The 23,153-nt window shown below is 46.0% G+C and overlaps 1 protein-coding gene across 1 annotated transcript in view; it reads right to left on the reverse strand.

The window, feature by feature from the left end:
• The window catches only part of ENDOD1 (endonuclease domain containing 1), a 48,635-nt gene extending 26,808 nt beyond the window's left edge, over window positions 1-21,827 (reverse strand). Inside the window, exon 1 of the mRNA XM_049889743.1 lies at window positions 21,183-21,827. Coding sequence (XP_049745700.1) covers window positions 21,183-21,482 — 300 coding nt within the window. The 5' untranslated portion in view covers window positions 21,483-21,827. The remainder of the gene's footprint in view (window positions 1-21,182) is intronic.
• Between the last annotated feature and the right edge of the window lie 1,326 nt (window positions 21,828-23,153).

A 23,153-nucleotide genomic window follows, 5' to 3' on the forward strand; every position in this document is an offset into this window, starting at 1 on the left:
ATTTTTACAGTTTCTAAGTATTGGGATGGTATCTTGTACTTTTTGTCTGCCTAAATCATCTTCATATGGTAGATTCTTGGTAATTTTTTTTTTTTTTTAGTTACACTGTACTAAGTCCACCATCCGTCGGTTTGTCCCACTGTGGTAGCTTGCATGTTTCTATGATGCTGGATGCTATGTCACCAGTATTTCAAGTACTAGTAAGATCACCCATGGTGGACAGGTTTAAGCAGAGCTTCCAGACTAAGACTAACAAGAAAGGCCTGGAGATGTACTTCTAAAAATTAGCCAATGAAAACTCTATGGATCACAACAGAATATTGTCTGATATACTGCTGGAAGATGACCCCCTAGGTTGGAAGGCAACAATGGACTGGCATGCCAACAATAGTGAAGATGGTGCAGAATTGGCCATTTTTTGTCCTATTGTACCTGGGGCTGCCATGAGTCAGAACCAACTTCATGGCCACTAACAACAACCAAAACAACAAAGTACTAAGTAGATGAGTACACAGGTCATCATGATGGTAGCAATGGGCAATGGGACAGAAAAGGGAATAACATCGGGAGCACATGGAAAAGAGTTGGTCTAGGATGAGGGCGGAGCCCTGGTGGCACAGTGGTTACATACTACGGCTGCTAACTAAAAGGCTGGCAGTTCGGATCCACCTGCTGCTCCTTGGAAACCCTATGGGGTAATTCTACTCTGTCCTGTAGGGTCGCTATGAGTCAGAATCAACTCAACAGCGATGTTTTTCGGGTTTTTTTTTTTTCAAGTATGAGGACAACCTCTTCTGGGAGAGCAGAGGAGGATAAGCGGAAGGTGGATTTTGTTGGTGATTTCTCAGGGAAGTGGTGGTAGGGTTCTTTGCCATGAGTGCAGAGGTGGCAGCAAGGGGGCCAGAGTGCAGGGAAAGTTGAGACAGGTCTGGAAGCCTCATAAGGTCACTGTGCCAGAGAATGCACAAGAGAGGGCAGAAAGGGTGCAGAGAAGGAAGGCTGGCTGGGTGGAAGCTAGCCAGGATAAATGGATGGGCCAGCTCTCCTAGGCCAGGGTTTTGTTTTTTGTACTTGAGTAAGCCAGCTCTCCTAGGCCAGGGTTTTATTTTTGGTACTTATTTTATCCTGAGTAATGATCTGTCATCTAGGAACAGAAAGAGAGAATGACCTGGCCTGGTAAGCGCCATGGTGGGTATTTCACATGGGAGCCTTGTCACTCCAACGTTCCAGGCGCTTTCCAACAGAATGGAAGTGCCTGAACTCAGAGTCCAGGTGGGCAGGGGCTAGGGTTGCAAGTGAAGGCTAATGACGCTGCTGATGTGGAGAAACTGAACTGGTGTAGGTGAAGGTGAAGAGTAAGACTGGCTCAGGAAGTGTGGAGAGGTGGAGGAGGCAGGGAAAAAGAAGCAGTGAGTCAGCAGCTCGCAGGTAGAGGTACCAGGTATGGCCTTGCTGACGACTAGGCGGCTGGTATGAGTGGAGACACCTCTGAGGAGTCTCGGCCATGAGTGAGTGATAGTCAGGCAGGCTGACGACTGAAGACAACACAGGGCTGAATCGTTCCCTGCAATGAAATTATATGTGTATCTATCTGTCTGTCCCACTTAAGTGAGGGGTCATGGCCAGGGCCTCAGGATCTCTGTGCTTCCTACAACTAGCACCAAGGCCCTGCATATGAGAGTTACCTTGTTTGACCTCTACAAGATTCTTCCGATGCACAGGGGATTCATTCCAATTTGCAAATGACAAAACAGAGGCCCAGAGAGAACTGACTGTCCTTTTAGTTCTACTTCAGGATCTGCAGCATGGAAAAGGCAGCCATAAAAAAACACAAAAACAGTTGTCATCCAGCTCATTCCGACTCATGGCGACCCTATGTGTGTCAGAGTAGAACTGTGCTCCATAGAGTTTTCAATGGCTGATTTTTTTTTTTTTTTTTTTTTGGGAAGTAGATCACCAGCCATAAAGAAGCATTATCAAAGTGGTTAGGAAACTTCACAGAGATTGGCCATCGGAAGGGTGGAGTTTCCTTCCCCTGGAGAATTTGAAGATAAGTACATGTCAGGGTGATTCAGACAAGATTCTGTGATGAGGAGATGATCTAGTGAGCTCCTATCTCCTCTGTGGGGACAAAGAAGCTATTTCCTTTGGGGTTTGTTCTATTTTTCAACAAGAGTTAAATAATAGATCGAGTTCAACAGTAACTGCTCCATTTTGTCTCTGCTGTGTCATCTGGGATATGTACACACATAAGAAACCCTATCTTCCTGCTGCGTATCACCAGACAGGTCGAGGACCCCTCCTTAGGAGGAATCATGAGTGCAGCTGACAACTGAACATCAGGTAATCTAATCAGAGCTGGACGGGGCTTAACGGTCCTTTGGACAGTCACGCACATCAGAAAGAACTAGAGCTGAGGTCCAGGTAAGTCCTAGGAGAACCTACTTACCACAGAAGATACCCAGCACAGGAAAGAGCTGCCTTTCAGAAAAGAAGGGGGAGGCCTGCGGGGCACGAGAGCAAGATTAAGGACCTTGGAGGAGAAGCAACCACCAGCACGTTCAGTTCGCGGGAAATGAATAAACAAAGTTCAGACCCACCCCCTTAAGGAAAAAAGCCTCCTTGCTTGGCATTTAAGATATTCTTGATTCTCTTGGGAACAGACACAGCTTTAGAAAAATTAGAAGGATGCCCCTTTTTTTTTTTTAAGTAAAGAGAAAGGCAGAGGCTCTTATTTCCTTGGCCAGCTGTTCAGCCATAAATTGGGCTTCCCATGCTCTCCGCCTTCCTCCCAGTGAATCACATTTCCTCTGGGCTCCCAGGCCCCTCACAGACCTTCCTGCCTGTAGGCGTTGCTGTTGTTAGCCAGTCAGTCCCCAACTCATAGCCACTGCATGCACAACGGGACGGGACCAGTGTGCTCCAAAAGGTTTTCCTTGGCTCACTTTCAGAAGTAGACTGCCAGGCCTTTCTTACGTCTTAGTCTGGAAGCTTCACTGAAGCCTGCTCAGCATTATAGCAACATGTAAGCCTGCTGTCTACACTGACTGAACTGACATACGAGAGGTGGCTGCACGTGAGGGGCACTGGTCGAGAGTCAAACCCGGCGTCCCACCTGCAAGGCGAGAATTCTACCACAGAGCCACCACGGCACTCATGGTGCTGTGCACCCTGTAGGTGTGTAGCACTTGTTGGGTGGGTCATGGGGGTAGACAAACAAGTGGCCAAAGAGTTTTCTTCTCCTAAGTCAGAAGACAGTGAAACAGGAGATAATGAAAAGGTTTCCTACTTCCATTTCAGACTTCCCTTCTTGAAAATTAAAGGGGGAATTAAAAAAAAAAAAAAGCACCAATTCTAAATTGGCAAAAAATTCAGGTGAGAGAGAGGCCTGAGGGAAGCCAGAGGGTGGCCTCAGGGGCAAACAAACTCCCTCAGGACTTCCCTACTCCTTCTCACACAGAAGCCCAAGTTTCAAACCCGTTTTGGAAGCTGGTTCCTTTAAGACCGTTCCCAAACTGCGGCACCTTCTCAGGTTACATCATCCTTGGTCTTCTCTGGTTTCCTTCCTCATTACTCACAGAAGCCTATTTTCCACTCCCTACTCTGCTTTCTTTTCCTAAGCAATTATTCTCAGCATTGGACTGTGTGGTACAGAATTCAGAAAAGTCAGTTAAATTGAGAAGTCACCATTTCTAATTTTTTCCACCTTTTGAGTTCAGAAAGATCAGGAATTCTCAACACTAGCTACATTTCAGAGTCACCTGGAAGCTTTAAAAAGTACCACCATTGGGTTGTCTTTATGTTAAAGAGGCAGGATTTGTGTAGGGTGTATCTTGAGTCAATCTATTCTGAGATATAAAAGAGATTACACAAGCGAGCAGAGGAGAAATGGGGCAAGAGAGATGCCAAGACACATGGAGATCGCCAAGGAACGGGAAAGCAGAAGCTGAAGAGACAAGGACCTTCCTCCAGAGCCAACAGAGAGAGAAAGGCTTCCCCTAGAGCCGGCGCTCTAAATTCAGACTTTTAGCCTCCTAAACTGTAAGAAAATAAATTCCTGTTTGTTAAAGCCAAAAACAACAAACAAAAAAACCCACTATACTCGCCAAGTCCTCCTTACTCATACCAGACCAATTAGAATTTCTGGGGGCAGAGCAAGGCATCAGTAGGTTTTTATAGTTTCCCAGGTTACTCTAATGTGATTCTAATTGGGAACCTATGGACTAGATCCTTTTTCAATTTCCATTTATTAAGCTTTGGTGGAATTAAGCCCTTGCTTTCACAGCCACTACAGGAAATTAGTGACATCTCCTTAAATCAATAGTTCCCAAAATTCAGTTTGTATCAGAATCACACACCAGAGATTTATTCAGTAGGTGTGGGGTGGGGCTGGGAATACACATTTTGAACTATCACTACAAGTGAGGCTGATGCAGGTGGAACCCACTCTGAAAAACAAACTTTTATATCTTCGGATGTGCACCAACCGGGTTTAACTTATTCAGGTGGTATTCTTTGTGACAGGCATCATCCACAAATTGAAAGAGTTGTGATGGTAATCTGGAGCCTCTACCTACTGGCTCAGAAACCCTGGAAGCATAGTGGTTAAGAGCTACAGCTGCTAACCAAAAGGTCGGCAGTTCAAATCCACGTAGGTGCTCCTTGGTAAATCCTACGGAGCAGTTCTACTCTGTCCTATAGGGTTGCTATGAGTCGGAAACGACTTGATGGCAACTGTTTTTTTTTTTTTTTACCTACTCCATCAGAGCTCTGGTGGTGTAGTGATTAAGAGCTATGGCTGCTAACCAAAAGGTCAGCAGTTCGAATCCACCAGTCACTCCCTGGAAACACTACTGGGCAGTTCTGTTCTGCCTATATGGTTGCTATGAGTCGGAATCAACTCGAGGGCAATATTTTTGTTTTTGTTACTTACTGGATCAGCTAATAGGTTGATCATATAATATATGAAAGCATAGATTTCCAGCTTTTTCATACATGGAATGAGAAGTCTGTTTTTGCTATTTATATGCTTTTGAACAAATCACTTCTCTCTTTTAACACCTTCAATGGCATCCTATTGTTTCCTGTTAAAATGATGAGCTACATACTCATAAGTGTCCTCCACTCAAATTCCTTCAATCTCTTTTCTCAAACCTTCCCTTAGAGTCAACCAAAATCCCTGACCGGCTCCAACCATGTCATTTACATACCTCTGCATCCTTCTGTACAACTGCTCATGCCCTCACTGGCCAGGGGTGTCCTCACCATCACTCTCTGCTACCAAAGTCCTACCTGGGTGCCAAGGTTGGGCTCAAACCTCACAGTTCCTGTGCTGGGTGGTCTCCTTTTGCCTCCTACACCCATTCTTCACTCTTCTCTGCCCTGATCTGTGTCCTGGGAGGCTGACTTCTAGGAATCACATCACCTGAGCCCCTGTGCCTCTGGCCTCTGACTGGAGCAGCCAATGGGAGGGCAGGAAGAGGGGAGACCAGAGTATTTATTCCCTTGCTCCCTCCCTGCTTGGTTGCCATGGTTCTGGCTCTGGTTAAGTTTCTCTATAGCACAACTCTAACCAGGCTTTCACCCCTTACCCCATCAGGACTAGGATGGTAACAGCTTTCTGCCACTGCTAGTCCCTGGCTGCTTCATCATCCTGTTGACTCCCTTAATTCTCTGTAAATAGTTAAATTCTGTTGGTTCAACTATTTTGAGAGTTCCATGTGTTTCCTGCCGGGACTCTGGTTGGTACAGCTCCTATGAGGTCTTTCCCGAGATCCCAACTCATCTAGTCCTGGGAGATCACACCCCCCTCGGGGGCTCTGTAGCACGAATTGCATGCACGTTTGGTGCACAAAACAAGTTCTGTGGAGCGGTGAGGGTTTACTCCTGCCTTGCCCAGCAGACCACCAGGTGAGTCGGCCGTTTCAGTCAGGTGCCTGCCATACTCAACTTCTGCTGCTCACTTAGCCAGGTATTTCCGATGCTATCCCTGAAAGTGCAGCATTTCTTACCACATGACCCCCGCCCACAATCTCTGTGCGAGTTAAAACCAAGGACCAGGCAATCCAACCAGCAATTAACCAGATTGCTCTCTTCAGTCTTCAACCTAAGAAACTCCGAGACCGACCACAGTTGGCGGTAAGTCTGATAGTTCCTAGATGCAGGTTAGGATTGGCAGCCAGACTGACCAAAGGGCAAGCAGAAGAACTGGTTAAAAAAGAGCTGAGAAAGGAAGGCTGGAGAGAGACCCTGAAGCCTCTGTGAAACTTCTGGGTTCTAGAAGTTTCCCAGCTCCAGTTCCTTTGAGGACTGTATATATCTCAATCCCTATGCCTGTGGAATCTACCAGTGATGTCTTACAATAGCCCTGCCCTTCAAGCAAAATCATGAGTTTATAATTCTTGCACCAAGGTGCCTCAGGAGTATTATTCTTATGAGAATGCAGTAAGCCCCCTGAGGAAATAGGAACAAGGATCTTGTAGGCAATGGAACCTTCTAGATGCCAGGATTAAAACTTGGGACAAATGAAGAGACAAGGCCATTTTGGTCCTAGAAATCTGGGAACAGATTAAAGGGACACCCCAGGGGGGAAAGAAAAGGACCTTGTAACAAACTCTTCAACAGAGAAGAATATCATCAGACAACAGCAACACAAAGGATGGTGCAGGGGCAGCAGAATCCAGAGAGAAAGCTAAGGCCAGTCACAGGTAAGGTGGTGATGAAGCAGGGGTGTGTATGTGGGGAGAGGAGGAGGACATTTCAGCAATAAGACTAGGTCGGACCTAGGAGCATGATACCCTCACCCTGGTTGTCACTCAATACATTTAGCATGTGTAGCGTGCTTAGGCACAATGCATAGTGCCTTTTGCACACACCGTCTCACTGAGCCATCACGACTCCTCTGTGGGATCAGGACGATGTACCGACCCTGTGCATAGATGGGGAATTGAGCTCCACGAGATTCAGTAACATTTCCAAGTTCACACAGCAGTAAATGGACTTGACCCAAGTTTGTTTCACCTCAAAATCCTTTTTCTTAATCCCTCTATTATGCTTAGTCCTTGCCTCCTAGGATCTAATAGTCTAGTGAGTGAGAGAGGTGAGCAAACCTACTTCTTGCTCATGATCTGTCTTCCAACTAAGTAATAAGACACCTGAGGTCAGGGACTATGTCTTGGACTCCTATTTCCTAGCTTAGTCTTGAGTTCTCAATAAATGGCGTTCGATGCGGATGAAAACGACAACACTGATAAAAGTATTCAATCAGCAGCTGAATGACTGACCACTCATCTTTTGTAATGCTAAGATTCTAGGGCTGCTGACCCGGGATAAATGAAGGGACGGATGAACGGATACACAAACGACCAAGGAAACAAATAAACAGGGCGAGCTTGTTTCTGTCACTGAAGCTGCCTATAATTCCATGGTTATCTCCTAAACCCCAATTCTATGATTACATGTTGCTGTCAAGTTGATTCTGACTCACAGCAACCCAGTAAGACAGAGTAGAATTGCCCCATAGGGTTTCCAAGGAGTGACTGGTGGATTCAAAGTGCCAACCTTTTGGTTTGCAGCCATAGCTCTTAATCACTGAGCCACCAGGGCTCCCAATTCTATGAAACCCAAACCAAACCCGTTGCCATTCAGTCGATTCTGACTTATAGCAACCATACAGGACAGAGAACTGCCCCAGAGGGTTTCCTGGTAGATTCGAAACACCAGCCTTTTGGTTAGCAGCCATAGCTCTTAACCTCTACGCCACCAGGGTTTCCAATTCTATGATAGGGAGAACAAACTTCTGATAAGTTCTTGTCTCTGATTGGCCGTGACCACATTTATTGTAGTTAGGATAACTGAGAGGAAACACACACATAAACTCAGAATAGTCTTCCTAATTCCTTAGCTTCTTCCTTCTTATCAGCACCCTGAGGTACTGAGCTGTGGTGGAGATGGAGGAGCAGAACGGTACCCAATATTGACAGCAGCAAAAGTAACAGCAGTAACAAGCCTGGTCAATGAACGACCTGGGCATGGAATTGCACCCTAAAAGATAGCACTGTCGACTCAATTATGAAGTAAATTTCATTTGAAAACTGGAAGAAATTATTTGCCTATTTCCACACATGATATTATAACTACACATAGCATTTCTCCAAAGCCAACAGGCAAAATTTACCCTTCATTTTAAAGACCATTATAGAAGGAGATTTGATAGTCCTTTTCCTGAGGAAGACACAAGCACTCTGCTTCCGTGAAGATTACAGCCTTAGAAACCCTATGGCACAGTTCTACTCTGCCCTATAGGGTTGCTATGAGTCGGAATTGACCGCACGGCAGTAGGTCTGGTTTGGTTTAGACCCTTTTCCATGGCATAATAACACACTATAAGGAAATGGTTCATTTGCATCGCACCTAAACCCTGGTTGAGCTATTTAAGCTTACAACCACTTACATTAAGCACAAAACAGACAAAGAACATCTGCTTCTCAATGCTGTGTGATAAACAGTATTTCAAGTTAATAAATCTGCCCTCAGGCAAAATAATTTCTGTTTCTTTGGCTTTTTCTTCTGAGTTTTATGATTGTAGCTCTTCTTCAATTTCCTCTAAAAGTGAGGTTATATGGCAGCAGAGTTTATTAACAGAATACCAGACTAGAAATCAGGGGATCTGTCAGCTCTACCATTTACTGGCCTTACGGTTTTGGGAAGTCAGTGATTCCCTGGGCCTCTGGCTCCTCTTCTACAAGAGGAGAATGATAATGCCTTCTTTGCTCAGAAACTCAGGAAGGGGTATGAAGGTAGGATTATTTCAAGCCATCGGTGGATTATCCATTAGATTCTCTTGAAAGAAAAATGTCAGTAGATTTTGTGTTCAAAGTCCCCAGGTCTTCTATTTCTAAATGAAAATGCTCAATGAAAAAGATTATTTATATTTACTACACATTCACCCATCAAAACATTCCCATTCTCTTACTCCAAGGGGTTGATGGTTGTTTGAGGGACTTGTTAGATGCGGTTTTACAGAATACAAAAGGATGTCAAACCCAGTTGACTAGAATAAGGGGTATGAAAATGTCCATGTGCCTCTGTGTAATGAAAATTTCTGGAACGTTATACACGCACAGACACAAACTATGAAGACTGGTTATCTGTGAGAAGTGAGATCTTTTTCTTTATAGACTTCCGAAATGCCCTGGGGAAAAGTATAGATATTACTTTTATAATCATAAAGAAACAAAATAATAACAACTACCACCATAACAATAAAAAGATGAGCTGAAAATTTTAAGTCTAAATCTAGGGTTGCCCCGCCATAATAGGAATAGGATTGCAGTTTTTAAATTTCACGGCCACTATTCAATTCATATTTGCTGAGTGCTCAGCATTCAACAACATTTATTAATCATAGGCTAGATCCAGGGTTGACAAACTACAGCCTGCAGGCTAAGTCCAGCCTACCGCCTGTTTTCATAAAGAGAGTTCCATTGGAACACAGCCATGCTCATCATTTACATATTTCCTGTGGCTGTTTTTGAGGTAAAATGACAGAGTTGAATAGTTGTGACAGAAACCCTATAACTCACAAAGCCTAAAATATTTACCACTTGGCCCTTTTCTGACTCCTGTGCTAGACAGTAAGGATTTAATAGTGAGGAACAACAGCCCTGGGCCCTGTCCTCATGGAACTCAGAGTCTAGGTGGATGACACATAATTAGTCATACAAATTAATGACAACTGGAACACGCCAGCAAAGGGAGGTGTGTTTGGTGCTACTACAGAGTATTATGGGCAGTGGACCTACTTGTGGAGTCACGGAAAGCATAAGAACGGCAGATACAAAGGCCCTATGATGGGAGAGAAAATAAAAATTTTTTTAAAACTGAAATGAACCAAAGTGTCCGGAGCCGAAGACATGGCAAAGCGTGTGACACCAGATAAGGCTGGAAGAGGTGTGAGGGACAGACCATGGGGGATTCTGGAGACTACGATAAGGAGTTGTGTCTTTATCTGAAGAGAAATGGGGAGCCCTAAAGGGTTTCAACCATCACAAGGAGTAGACTCGCCTGTGAAGGAGGCCATCTGATGTTATGATGGCTACCATGGCTCAAAATACAACAGAAACATCAAGAATGAGGAAAGAATTTTTATGGTTCACAAACTCAGCTTTCCTTTCTCCATGCTTCGTGTGTCCTAAGACGGTAGTGGATGCCCAGCCTTTCAAAAGCATAAACAATGGCCAATTCCTCACATGGTCTCTGCTCAGTCATGCATCTTAGTCAAAAGAGTAAAAGACCCAACGCAGACCAGCTTTTTCCCTTAGTTATAACTGCTAAGATAATGGTGAGCGGATGTCCGTGTCAGGAAACACTGCTATCTCCCAAACACATAGGAAAAGTGCATCTACCCAGCAGGGGTTGAATGCAGGTTACCCAAAGATAAAAACACGCAAAGGTGAAGGACTGGAGCTTATTAAAGAGTCATAAAGGAAAAAGGAATTTCTGCACCTTCAAGGAGGTGGGGTGTTCTGAGTCAGAGCAAAGACCTTCTTCTGGTCCCAGAGCTGGGCTTATTGCATTTCTGGACCAGTAAATTTCAGAATGTGCTATGTTCAGCCACTTTACTTCCCTGGGGAACCAGGCAGGGTGCACAGGAACTCCAGAGCTGCCTGAGGCTGCAGGATGGATGAGTAAGTGGGTTCTCTGCCTTTGCTGGAGGTGGACTCTGGAGGGTGTGGTTTGCTTGCACCCTCCCATCCCTCCAGCAGTTCTCATCCAGTCAGGAGCCAGGCTCTCATTCTTCCAGCTCCTGCACCGCACCCAACCTACCAGCCCTGCCTCTCTGCCAGCAACAAGCTCCATGTCCCACAGATGGAAAACCCCTCCCTGAGTCCTGCTGCTCCTTCTCACTGAGACCCAGGGGACAATACCTGCTGCTGTACACAGTTAATAGTTTTTATGATCTATTCCCCTGCCCAAACCCAGTGCCTGATGGAGAACGTCTGCTTGCTCGGTGATCATAGGAAATGTTCATGACGAATTGAAACAAGGAAAGATTGCAAAGGCAGCAGTGTCTCCCTCAGCCCAACACAGCATTTAATGAGCATGTAACTGCCCTTGCTACATGCACAAAGGTGCAGCTAGAGGCCCTGAGCTGCTGACGTCCGCTGGCATGTGGTTGTGATGCTGAGAATATGCCCTGCTCTAAAAATCCTGGTAAAGGGATATGTGAACTTTCAAAGGAGGAACTTCATTCAAGAGAATTAAATAGGGGATCTCCAAAAATATTCATAGGTTTGGTAATGGAGGCAGCTCCGTGTGTGTTTTGGTGTCAGACATCTAGGGCTCAAACCCCAGCTCCACCACTTACTAGCTGCAGGAATATGGGCAAGTAATTTATCTTCTTGGAGCCTCAGTATCCTCCTCTGTATAACAAGAATAACAGTACCTATTTCACATGGTTGTTCTGATGATCAAGTGAGAATACATGTGAAAAAAATGCCTAGAAAGATACCCAGCATGGGTGGGAATGTAAAATGGTACAACCACTTTGGAAATCTATCTGGCGTTATCTTAAACAGTTAGAAATAGAACTACCATACAACCCAGAAATCCCACTCCTCGGAATATACCCTAGAGATACAAGAGCCTTCATACAAACAGATATATGCACACCCATGTTTATTGCAGCTCTGTTTACAATAGCAAAAAGTTGGAAGCAACCAAGGTGTCCATCAACGGATGAATGGGTAAATAAATTGTGGTATATTCACACAATGGAATACTACGCATCGATAAAGAACAGTGACGAATCTCTGAAACATTTCATAACATGGAGGAACCTGGAAGGCATTATGCTGAGCGAAATGAGTCAGAGGCAAAAGGACAAATACTGTATAAGACCACTATTATAAGATCTTGAGAAATAGTAAACCTGAGAAGAACACATACTTTTGTGGTTACGAGGGGGGAGGGAGGGAGGGTGGGAGAGGGTTTTTTTTATTGATCAATCAGTAGATAAGAACTGCTTTAGGTGAAGGGAAAGACAACACTCAATACATGGAAGGTCAGCTCAATTGGACTGGACCAAAAGCAAAGAAGTTTCCGGGATAAAATGAATGCTTCAAAGCTCAGCGGAGCAAGCGCGGGGGTCTGGGGAACATGGTTTGCGGGGACTTCTAAGTCAATTGGCAAAATAATTCTATTATGAAATCATTCTGCATCCCACTTTGAAATGTGGCGTCTGGGGTCTTAAATTCTAACAAGCAGCCATCTAAGATGCAGCAATTGGTCTCAACCCACCTGGAGCAAAGGAAAATGAAGAACACCAAGCCCACATGACAACTAAGAGCCCAAGAGACAGAAAGGGCCACATGAACAAGAGACCTACATCATCCTGAGACCAGAAGAACTAGTTGGTGCCCGGCCACAATCGATGACTGCCCTGACAGGGAGCTCAGCAGAGGACCCCTGAGGGAGCAGGAGAGCAGTGGGATGCAGACCCCAAATTCTCATAAGAAGACCAAACTTAATGGTCTGACTGAGACTGGAGGAATCCCGGCGGCCATGCTCTCCAGACCTTCTGTTGACACAGGACAGGAACCATCCCTGAAGACAACTCATCAGACATGAAAGGGACTGGTCAGCGGGTGGGAGAGAGACGCTGATGAAGAGTGAGCTAATTATATCAGGTGTACACTTGAGATTGTGTTGGCAACTCTTGTCTGGAGGGGGGATGGGAGGATAGAGAGAGAGGGAAGCCGGCAAAATTGTCAAGAAAGGAGAGACTGAAAGGGCTGACTCAAGACGGGGAGAGTAAGTGGGAGTAGGGAGTGAGATGTATGTAAACTTATATGTGACAGACTGATTGGATTTGTAAACGTTCACTTGAAGCTTAATAAAAGTTATTATAAAAAAAAAAAAAAAAAAAAAAAAAAAAGATACCCAGCATGCTGCAAGCACTCAGTGAGCTCTAAACCAGTGCTTGAAGCTCCACTGAATTCCTGAAAGCATCTCACACTTAGCGCGTCCAAAACCCAGTTCTTGATACGGCCCCCCAAGCCAGCTTCTCCTTTTTCCAATTGTTCTGGTCAGGCCAAAATCCTTGTATGCATCTGTGACTCCTCTCTTTCTCTTACTCCAAAGACTCTTGCCTCTTTATTTAATATATTCAGAACTACACTGTCACCACCCTGCCACACATACTACCACCACCCAAGTCCAAGCCATCACCATCTCTGATCAGATCACTGAAACCATCTAACTGGTCTCTCTGCCTCTGCCCTGGACCTCATACAGCCTGTTTTCAACACAGTAGCCAAAATGATCCTATTAAAATATAAGTCAGATCATGTTAAATCTTTCTGCTCTGAATCCTGAACAACGGCTTCCCGTTTCACACAGAGAAAAAGCCAAATTTCTTACCAGTAGTCCAGAAGGCCGTAAATGATCTGCCATCCCTCTCCAATCTCATCCCCTGCTTCTCTCCTCGTGTATCCTTCTCTAGCCACACTGGTCTCTCTATTCTTCATCAAATACCAGGAACATTCATGCCTCAGGGTCTTTGCACCTGCTGTTCCCTCTACCTAGAACATTCTTACCCCAATACCTGCACGGCTGGCTTGGTCGCTTCTGTCAGGTCTTTACCGAAAAGTTACCTTCTCGGTGATGTCATCCCTGGCAACCCTTTTAAAACTTCACCCTTCCCCTAATAGCTCATATCCTTTTTCTGATTTATTTTTCTCCATAGCACTTATCACTATTTAATACTCTCTCTCTTTTACTCATTTATTTTGTTTACCATTTCTATCCTCTATTGGATTTTAAGCTCCATGAGAGTGGGGATTTGTGTCTGTTTGAATCACTGCTCTATTCCCAGGGCCTGGAATAGTACCTGCCACATAGTTGTTGTTGTGTGCGGTCGAGTTGATACCAGCTCATAGCAACCCTATAAGACAGAGTAGAACTGCCCCATAGGGTTTCCTAGGCTGTAATCTTTATGGGAGCAGATCTCCAGGTCTTTTCTCCTGCAGAGTGGCTGGTAGGTTCAAACCGCCACCATTTGGGTTAGCAACCAAGCACTTTAACCACTGCACCACCAGGGCCCCTTCTGACACATAGTACCCAGATGATACATAGTAGATACTCAGTAAATATCTGTTGAATTATCTGGCAGACAGTCTAGGGTTTTCTAAAGTATTCTGTGTCCCTGCTAACTGAAGGTCAATCAAAACTGAAGACCCGTCATCTCTAAAATGAAAATATAATTGGAAAATGTAAACTAATTCACTTTTTCAAATAATACTTTAGCCATCTGTTTGCTTTAAAAAAATGAAATTTTCCGTTCTTACTAAAAAGAAAAACTTGATCTCTTTTGACTGAGCCATACTTCGGTCAGGCACTGGGTCAATGAAAACATGACTGGAGCACTAAATTGTGCTTCTATTCTTGGTTCAACCTATGAGTCGGTTTCTTTTTTACTTCTGCGTCCTTTCAGTGGCCAGATAGATACACCAGAATGTAACGAATTATTGCTGAGATAGTTCTATGGAACTAAAAGGGTAAGTAATCACTCAGGAGACATGATGTGTATCTTGAAGAACAACAACCAAAAAAAAATTCTTGGATTAACAGTCATTTTAGGGGCAGGACCTACCAGCAAGTGAAAGGATTTCTTTTCATCCGCATAGCTGACATTTCAAAAGGAAGAGGAAATTAAAACCCTAAGAATAAAATATTTATTCCCCGAGGATAGTTCCATCCAGTGGGGATGAGCTAATAACTGAGCTACTGACAGTCTAAAGCTGGGATTTTTTCAGAATAGTGTGGTAGCAGAAAAACTGTAAGCTATCCAAGAAGTTGGTTTAATTCAATAAATTAAAAAAAATTCAGTCAGTCAATGTGGAATCTAGAGAGAAAACAGTGACATTTTAATTGAAAAGCATTATGGTAGAGTAGAAAGAGAGCTCTAAAGACTTTGGGGTTTGGTGGCCACAAGTGCCAATCCAGGCTTTGCCATCTAGCAGCTGTGTGACCTCGGGTAAGTCACTTAGCCACTCTGAGCATCTGTTTCCTAAACTGTAAAGCACAGACCACAATACCTACCTAGAAGAGTTGTTATATGGATGAGAGGAGTTCACTTGTGAAGTCCCTTGCGCTCAGTAAGGGATAAATAAATGATAGTTCCCTGCCTGGATTGTCAAAATTTAGGTCTGAATTGAATGAATAGTGTAAAGTGGTGTCACCACTGGGCTGTTTCAGGACAAAATGTCCCTGAAATGTTCTGCCAATATAAGCTGAGAACCTTAACTTACTCCTGAGAATAACCTGTAAACCAAATGTAAACACTGAACTCAATGATGATGAAAAAGCCAGAAAAGGAGACAAATGCAACAAAGGACAGCATGTGTGGCTCCTGTTTGTGCTGTCTGCACCACAGCAAGGAAGAAATTGTGGGTGATTTACTCTGGAATCATCTTCCTGAGTCAGGTGCTTCCCAGCCTTACCCAGGCTCAGCACAATAGATTGGAATGCCATTGCTCACTGTGTTTGTTTGGTGACAACACGGCTTTTGGTTGCCCAAGACAGAGAGGGTAGAGGTGTATCTCTGGAACCTGTTTTTTTTGTTGTTGTTGTTATTGTTTAAAATCACCTAACTACATCCGTTCATTTGTTCAACCTTCCGTTCACGCAGTCTCTCACCATGCATTTTCAGAGCATCTATTATATGAATGTGGGACATATACCAAACACTTGAGACGATGCACAAAAGGACGTTAAAGTCTGAGGCCCGACCTCCATGGCTTACATTTTAGGAGAGGCTTGTAGGACTCATCTGTGTAGTCCAACATTCCATTCATGTGCAGTGCGTGTGCGAACACATGTGTTTGTGTGTGTGTAAGGCCTTGATAAGGTATACACATTAATATTTACCAAGAGCTTACCATGTTCCAAGTACAGTGCTGCATGTGCTATCTGGGTTATTTGTCACCAAATAATCATTCTATGAAGTAAACACTGTTATTACCTTTAATTAACAGAGCAGAAAAATAGGGCTGGAAGAAGTTAAGGTCATATAGCTTGTAAATGGCAGAGCAGGAATCTGAACTCAAGTCTCTTAACTGGAGGTAAGGATCAGAATTGTCCTATTTGGTGAGTTCCTTACACGGTGATTGAGTGTATGACATGTTCTAGACATCTACTCTCTGACGCAATGAAAAGAGTGCTGATGTTAAAATAAAGTAAAGAGTGTTTTTGATAGCTTTGAGGTGTGTAAGCAAGAATTCACTGATGGAAATTAAAGACCAAGGACTTAATCAAGATTCTAACTTGTGACAACTGTTCATGTGCCATATACTAAGATTTTAACTATATCCTCATTAGGCCCTCTGAGAAAACTACTTTTGCACTCAACCAGAGTATACTAAAATTTTAAATATGTCCTCATTGGACCCTCTAGAAAACTACTTTTCCACTCAACCAGAGTATCTCCTTCACTCCAGAGCCAGTGACACCGTGAGAAACACTTACATGGACAAATAAACATGTGCTCCACTTTTCTGACACGTATTGGGAAATAGAAATGGAGTACAAATTAAGAACGAAGGAGTGGTGGTTCAGTGGTAGAATTCTCACTTTCCATGCAGGAGACCAGGTTCGATTCCCAGCCAATGCACCTATGAGCAGCCACTACGGGTCTGTCAGGGGAGGCCTGCATGTCGCTGTGATGCTGAACAGGTTTTAGCACAGCTTCCAGACTGGCAATCTACTTCTAAAACATCAGCCAATGAAAATCCTATGGATCACAATGGTCTGATCCACAACCGACAATGGCGATACTGCAGGACCAAGCAGCATCTCATCCTATTGGTGACTCGATGACAGCTAACGACAAGAAGAAGAAATTAGAATTCCATATAAAAGATGAGAACTAAAGTCCCAAGATTGTTAATGCAATGGATTGTACTGTGAGGTCAAAGAATCTCCATGGTGTACTGAAAGAGCACTGGACTAGGAATAGACGGTCATGAGTTCAAGTCTAAACTGTATGACGTTGGGCCCATCAATTAATCTATCTGAACCACATCTCTCAATGAAGAGAATGATATATACCCCACAATATTTTTGTGAGATTAGATAATTTTAAGTTGTTACTACTGTCTATAAGGCCAGTTCCTTCCAATCTTCATGTTTATAAAATGATAGGGTCTTACATGTGAATTGACAATTTACTTCGGAAGCTCTGGTGCCTCCTCCAAAAATTCTTCCATTAAATGGAAAGGAGTTGAGGGACCAAAAGGTTTGAGGCTCCCTCCACTAAACCAGAACCCAGTTCTCAGGATTCCAGAGTCTTGACTGGAAACCCTCCAAACATCTTCCATTATGGTAAATAGGGACATGCTTTCTCATCGCTTTTCTGCCTTCATCCTATTCTCATTTGAAAGACGACCACATTACACATAAAACCCACTGGCCTCTGTTTTCTCTGCCTCTTTTTAAATATCCCATTCTGTCTCTCAGAAGGTTCCATTTAAATTTGTCCAACATGTGCAGACTGGTTCCATCACTGAAGGGCTGCTTTGCAGAGAAGGGATCCAAATCATTTGGGATAGTCCCAAAGGCCAGAGCTAGGACTGATGGGGTGGACCTGCAGGTAGGTTCCAGCTCTGCATATGGTACGTTTCTAATAGAGGCTGCTGGTCAGCTTCTGAAATAGGAAGCTCCCTGACCAGGAAAGCTCAATCAGAACATCTCAACCACTGCTGCCTGGTTGATCCTCCTAACATTTCATTATTTTATTCAACACTCACTGAGTGCTTTCTATGTGCTAGGCACGAGAAGTAAAAGACTGAGTAAGATGCACTTCTCAGCCCTCGAGGGCTCAAGCTGGGGAAAGAGATACATAAGTGGGTAAATGTAAAACAACATGGTAAGTAAAGAAATGGAGATGGACCTAGCACAGGTGGTAGATCTAATTCAGGTGGGGAGTCCTTTCTTGAAGAGGTGACACCTCAGCAGAGTCTTAAGGAATGGAGTAGGGTGAAGGAAGTGAAGGGCAAGATGAGACATTCAGGGCAAAGGGAATCAGAATGCTTAAGGAAACTGATGTGACAAACAGTATGGTTTATGAGAGGAGCTCCAGCCAGTTGGATAATACTAGAACATAAAACGTGTGAGGGCGAGGAGAGGTGAGAAACAGGGCTGGAGCTGGAGACAGGAGCCACACCATGGGGGACCTTGTAAACTGCATTCTGTGGTTTGAACTTTGTCCTGTCAGTGCTGGGCAGCCACAAGAGTGACTCAGTTTCTATGGTCTTTGATTTAGGAGTTTTTTTCAAAGAGGAACTTCATGAAAGTCACAAAGCTGCTGAATTGTGCCTTGGGAGTCCCAATGTCAGTCTAGCCCTGTCTGACTCATTCCTGAAGGCAAGCACCAAAGCCTCCTTCAGTCCCCAGTCTCTTCTACCCTGTCTGCTGGGCCGCTTGGTAATGCTGACCTCATAAAAAGGTGACGTGGGCACACAGCGACTCAGCATCACAAACTGCTCTGAAGAAGCCAAAAGTACACATTGAGCCCTGAGCATCTCTCTGCAGTGGGGACCTTGGCTCTGAGGCAGGCCTCCGGAGCAGGCCACAGGGGAGTCAGGTTTGCAGCAGTGTACTTGGGACCCACCCACATCTGGCAGCTCCACCTACTGCTTCCTTCCCTCCCTTCTAATACCCTTTGGTTCCTAGCTGGTTTGACTTGAGGTTAGGGGCGACCCCCATCCTGCAGGCAGAAACACATTGCTGTGCTCAGCCACTGTGATCATTCTGGCTTAGACTTCTGGCCTCCCATACTTTTCAGAACCACCGTACATCTCAACTCTCAAGCTGCCATTTGAACCTATCTCCACCCTCCTTCCCCATCCTCCCTTATGTCCTCAGCCCCATTCCTCAATACTCTACTGAGGCTCCAGCATCTCCACTGCCTATGTGACTGGGTTCTGTCCACTCTTCTCTGCCAAATCACACCCCTCATGACTCCTTCAATACTGGCACAGATGGCACTGTCTCCTTAAACTGTCCTGATTACTCCTTCATATTTGACCCCTCCCTTCCATTATTCCCCTTCATTCTGAACACTTGACTGTAGTCTATTCACTTATATCAGCTCCTATTCACTTACATGGGCTCAGCTGTTCCAACCACTCCCCACGCACTAATCCCTGAATCTGCCACGCATTTCTCACTCGTGATGTTCCCTCTGCTTTAAATGCCCTCCTCTTGCTTGTCTTCCTGCTGCACTTGGCCTCATCCTTCCAGGCACAGCACAAATACCCTAACCCTCAGACTTTCCGCTACCACCTGAAAGATGGATAAATCTAGCAGGACTTTGTTTACCTTTATTAAATTATGTTTTTTGCTTATAACAGCTGGTACTTACGTGCCAGACACGTCTCCGACAGCATTACATACAGTACCTCATTTTATCCTCACAACCATCCTACGATGCATCTCCAAGTTAACCTGTCCAGATTTACAGCTAGTGTTCAGAGGCACTGGGATTTGAATCCACTGGGATTTGAACCCAGGCAGCCTCATTCTAAACAGATGCTATGTCACCTCTCTGTACCACAAGCTCTACCAGCAGACTCTTGAGTTCAGGAGCTACACTCAATTCTCCCAGTATCACAAGTGCCTGGCACACAGTAGGTGATTACTAATTGTGTTCTGAATTTAACTGAAAGTCGTTTAGCATGTATTTCCTTGTCCTTCTCATGTGTATGTTCTGTCTCCCCAAGGAGTCTCTGAGATCCTCAAGGAGAAAGGAGCAGGCCATCTATTTTCTTCACAGCCCCATCATCACAGTGAATAAGGAGCTGGGGAATACACTGAGAGCCCTAGGGGTGCAGTTGGGGACAAACTAATTTTAGATTAAACTCTGTCTTAAATTTCTGTAATTTACAAAGGTATGATCTCATACCTGAGCTCATCGGTCCTAACATCAACAAGTTAGGCAGGGGAAATGGATGTGGAGAAGTTAAGGAAACTGAAGGGTGGATTGCTTGAGACCTAGCCAAGATCTCAGAGCTAGCAGTGTCTGAAAGCGATTAGAACCCCCTAGTCTACAGTTTACCCAAGTGGTCGGGGCCGGCTGTGGCCATCAGGAGTGGGCGATGCTGGGCGTTTCGGTTCCTCCCCCAGCTAGGGTGGTTTGGCTGCAGGGCCAGGGGTCCCTCCTTGATGAGAGGCGGAGAGCCGGCAAAAAAAAGGGAGCTTGCTTGGCTGGGCGTTCTAGAGAGGAGCCTGGCCTTGTGGACGTGGGGAAAGATGCTGGCAGGCTCAGCAGGGCCTCTGGGTGCCTGATGAGTATTTGGTCACTGTCACCATACAGGACAGAACACCAGGGAGGGGACATGATTTCCAGGTGGTCTGATAATACAGGTATGAAGAGTCAGGAAAATCTGGTTTGTCTTTCCCATCAGACGGAGGTTGTCAATGTTTCCTTACCATTTGTAACTATTTCACTGCATTAAAAAAAAACTCTATACCTTTATTTTATTGCCCTCACTCATATTTACTAGATGTTCTTTTCATACGCGGAAGGGAAGGATTTTCACGTTCGGATGGACTCTGCAGAAGGGAAGTGAACGTACAGACAAAAGATCTGCCGCATCTTACCAGCTGGGTAATCCTCTGCCACCCTCTTCTTCACGCCCCCCCCAACCCTAGCCAAGATCTCCTCCTCTGTAAAATGGGAATAAAAATGCCCACCCCCGCCCCAAAAGTTGTGGCAATGACCTGCGCCACGCCTGTGAGCGCCCAGCCTCCTCTTTCTACGGATGGGAATCGTCTCCTGGGTTTCTGTCTCACGCTCCTCACTACCCAGGAAACGAACGAGACACTGCAGATGACTGCGCTGAAATGTAGGGAGAACCACCCATACAGGGACCTCCCACCCCGCGGCTCAAGCGAAGGCCCGCAGAGGGCAAGTTCTGGCTTTGACAGGAGGTGAGGAAGGCGCTACCTCCTGGTGCGCGGTGGGGTGGTTCCGAAACCGCGGGCTCCTGACCCAAGGCACCGAAGGCGTGCGGGCTGCCTTTGCCGGTCCAGCTCTCGGGGTGGATGCAACGCTTTCCTAGGAGCAAAGGCCAGCGGCCCAAACCCCGCAGCTGGCAGGGCTCCGGGACCACCGCGCTTACCTGCGGCTCCACCAGCCAGCGCTGCTCGGCGCCACCGGCTCCCGGTCGCGCCGCGCGGAAAGCGGAGTACACGGGGATGCGGTCCCGGGTGCTGTAGAGCGTGGCGAAGCGCTCCGCGCCCTCGGAGCGCTGACAGATCTTCACGTGGGAATCGGCCGCCAGGCCCGCCGGAGGGGTCTCGGCGTAGAAGAACTTGTTACATTCGCCAAAGCCGGCCTCCTCCTCGCCCACGATCCGGCCTTCCAGCAGTCCGGCCAGGGCAACCAGGCTGCCCAGCGCGAGCAAGCGCGCGGTGCCCATGGCTGCCTCTCCGAGCGCCGCGGGGCCGAGCGGCTGGGCGGCCGCGGCGCGGGCTCTGTGGGCTGGGCGGGGAGCGCGCGAGGCCGCCGAGCCGGGAGGGGAGGGGAAGTGGAGCTCAGGCGCGGCACCGCGCGGCACCGCGAGGGCTCGGCTGGGCCGCCTGGGCGGCGGGGGCGGGTCGTCGGCTCGAGGCCGCGCCTCCGTCCCTCCCTCCCTGAAGATGGCTGCAGAGGCCCCAGGCTAGGGTTTGGGGATGCAGGCAACGTCCCCGGAGCTGTATTCTGGCCAGGAGACTTCAGCCACCTGCCGCTGCGGCGTCTCTTCTCTGCAGTCGGCGGGGACGCGCGCGTCACCTAATAGAAGTTCGGGGCGGAGCCGGCCGAGTCCGAGTGGCTGAAAAGGCTTGCGGGCCCAGAAGCCTCCCAGACTAGCGCGCCCCAAGAGCCCTCAAGAGAGCAGAGGGACGGCGGGAGATGCTCGCGGAGCCGTGGCTCTTTGGAGCGGGCGGTCCCAGACGGGCTCTGAAAGCTGATGAAGATTATTTTCCATGTGCCCGCTTCAACGCAGGACTGCCCACTCGCTTTTAAGACTTTGATGCTGTTTTGGCAGGTCAGAAGCCCCGAGGCCCAAGCAAAAAATCCTGTTGTAGGAAGTTCCTAAGTGTCTTCGTTATCTAGCGCTGCTGTGGCAAAAAATTCCACAAGTGGACGGCTTTAACGAACAGAAATTGACTTTCTCACGGTTTAACCCAGTGCCGTCGAGTCGATTCCGACTCATAGCGGAGGCTAGAAATCTGAAATCAGAGCGCCGGCTCTAGGGGAAGGCTTTCTCTGCTCTGGCCTCTGGAGGAAGGTCCTTGTCTCTTCAGCTTCTGCGTCCTTGGAGATTTCCATGTGTCTTGGCATCTATCTTACCCCATCTCTCTTGCTAGCTTGCATTTTTTTCTCTTTTATATCTCAAAACAGATTGATTGACTCAAGATACACCCTACACTAATCCTGCCTCTTTAATAAAGACAGCCCATTCCCAAACGGGATTATAACCACAGACATAGAAGTTAGGATTTATAACATATATTATCGCGGGACATAATTCAATCCATAACACTAACCTAGGCAGGTGGTACAGCTCTGCTGTAGTGTACCTGGGTACGGGGTTAGAAACAAGACCAGTACCAAGAAAGGAAGGTGGTAAGGCCGGTTGATTCATTCCTTCAGTCACCTGTCAATCAACCATGCCAGCCTGGGTTAGGCCCTGGGTTACAGTGGTAGACAAGAACAGGATGCCTGCCATGGTGAATCCTGTAGCCTTAACAACTTGTTGTCAACCAGATAAGCTATTAAAGGAATAATTAAAACTTGAACGTGAATCTGACCAGTAAAGGGGTCCAAGATATGGCCCAGAAAGATGTGCCTGAAAAAGTGGCACCTGAGTTGAGACCTGGAGAGTAAGTAGACAGTAACTAGGCAAAGAGGAAAAGAGCATGTGCAAAGGGGTCTCCCAGCAGAAGGGAACTTATGTTGGAGGAACTTAAGGAAAGGCTGTGCTGAGTAAAGAGCAGAGATTTGGGGGAAGAATATGAGAAATGGAGCAAAAGGAGTCCTGTCATTCAGGGAATTATAGACCAAAGGCCTTTAATTATTTGCCAAGACCTACAGTGAAAAAAGAATT

Source organism: Elephas maximus, chromosome 7 (assembly GCF_024166365.1).
Source record: "Elephas maximus indicus isolate mEleMax1 chromosome 7, mEleMax1 primary haplotype, whole genome shotgun sequence".
NCBI classification, from domain to species: domain Eukaryota; kingdom Metazoa; phylum Chordata; class Mammalia; order Proboscidea; family Elephantidae; genus Elephas; species Elephas maximus.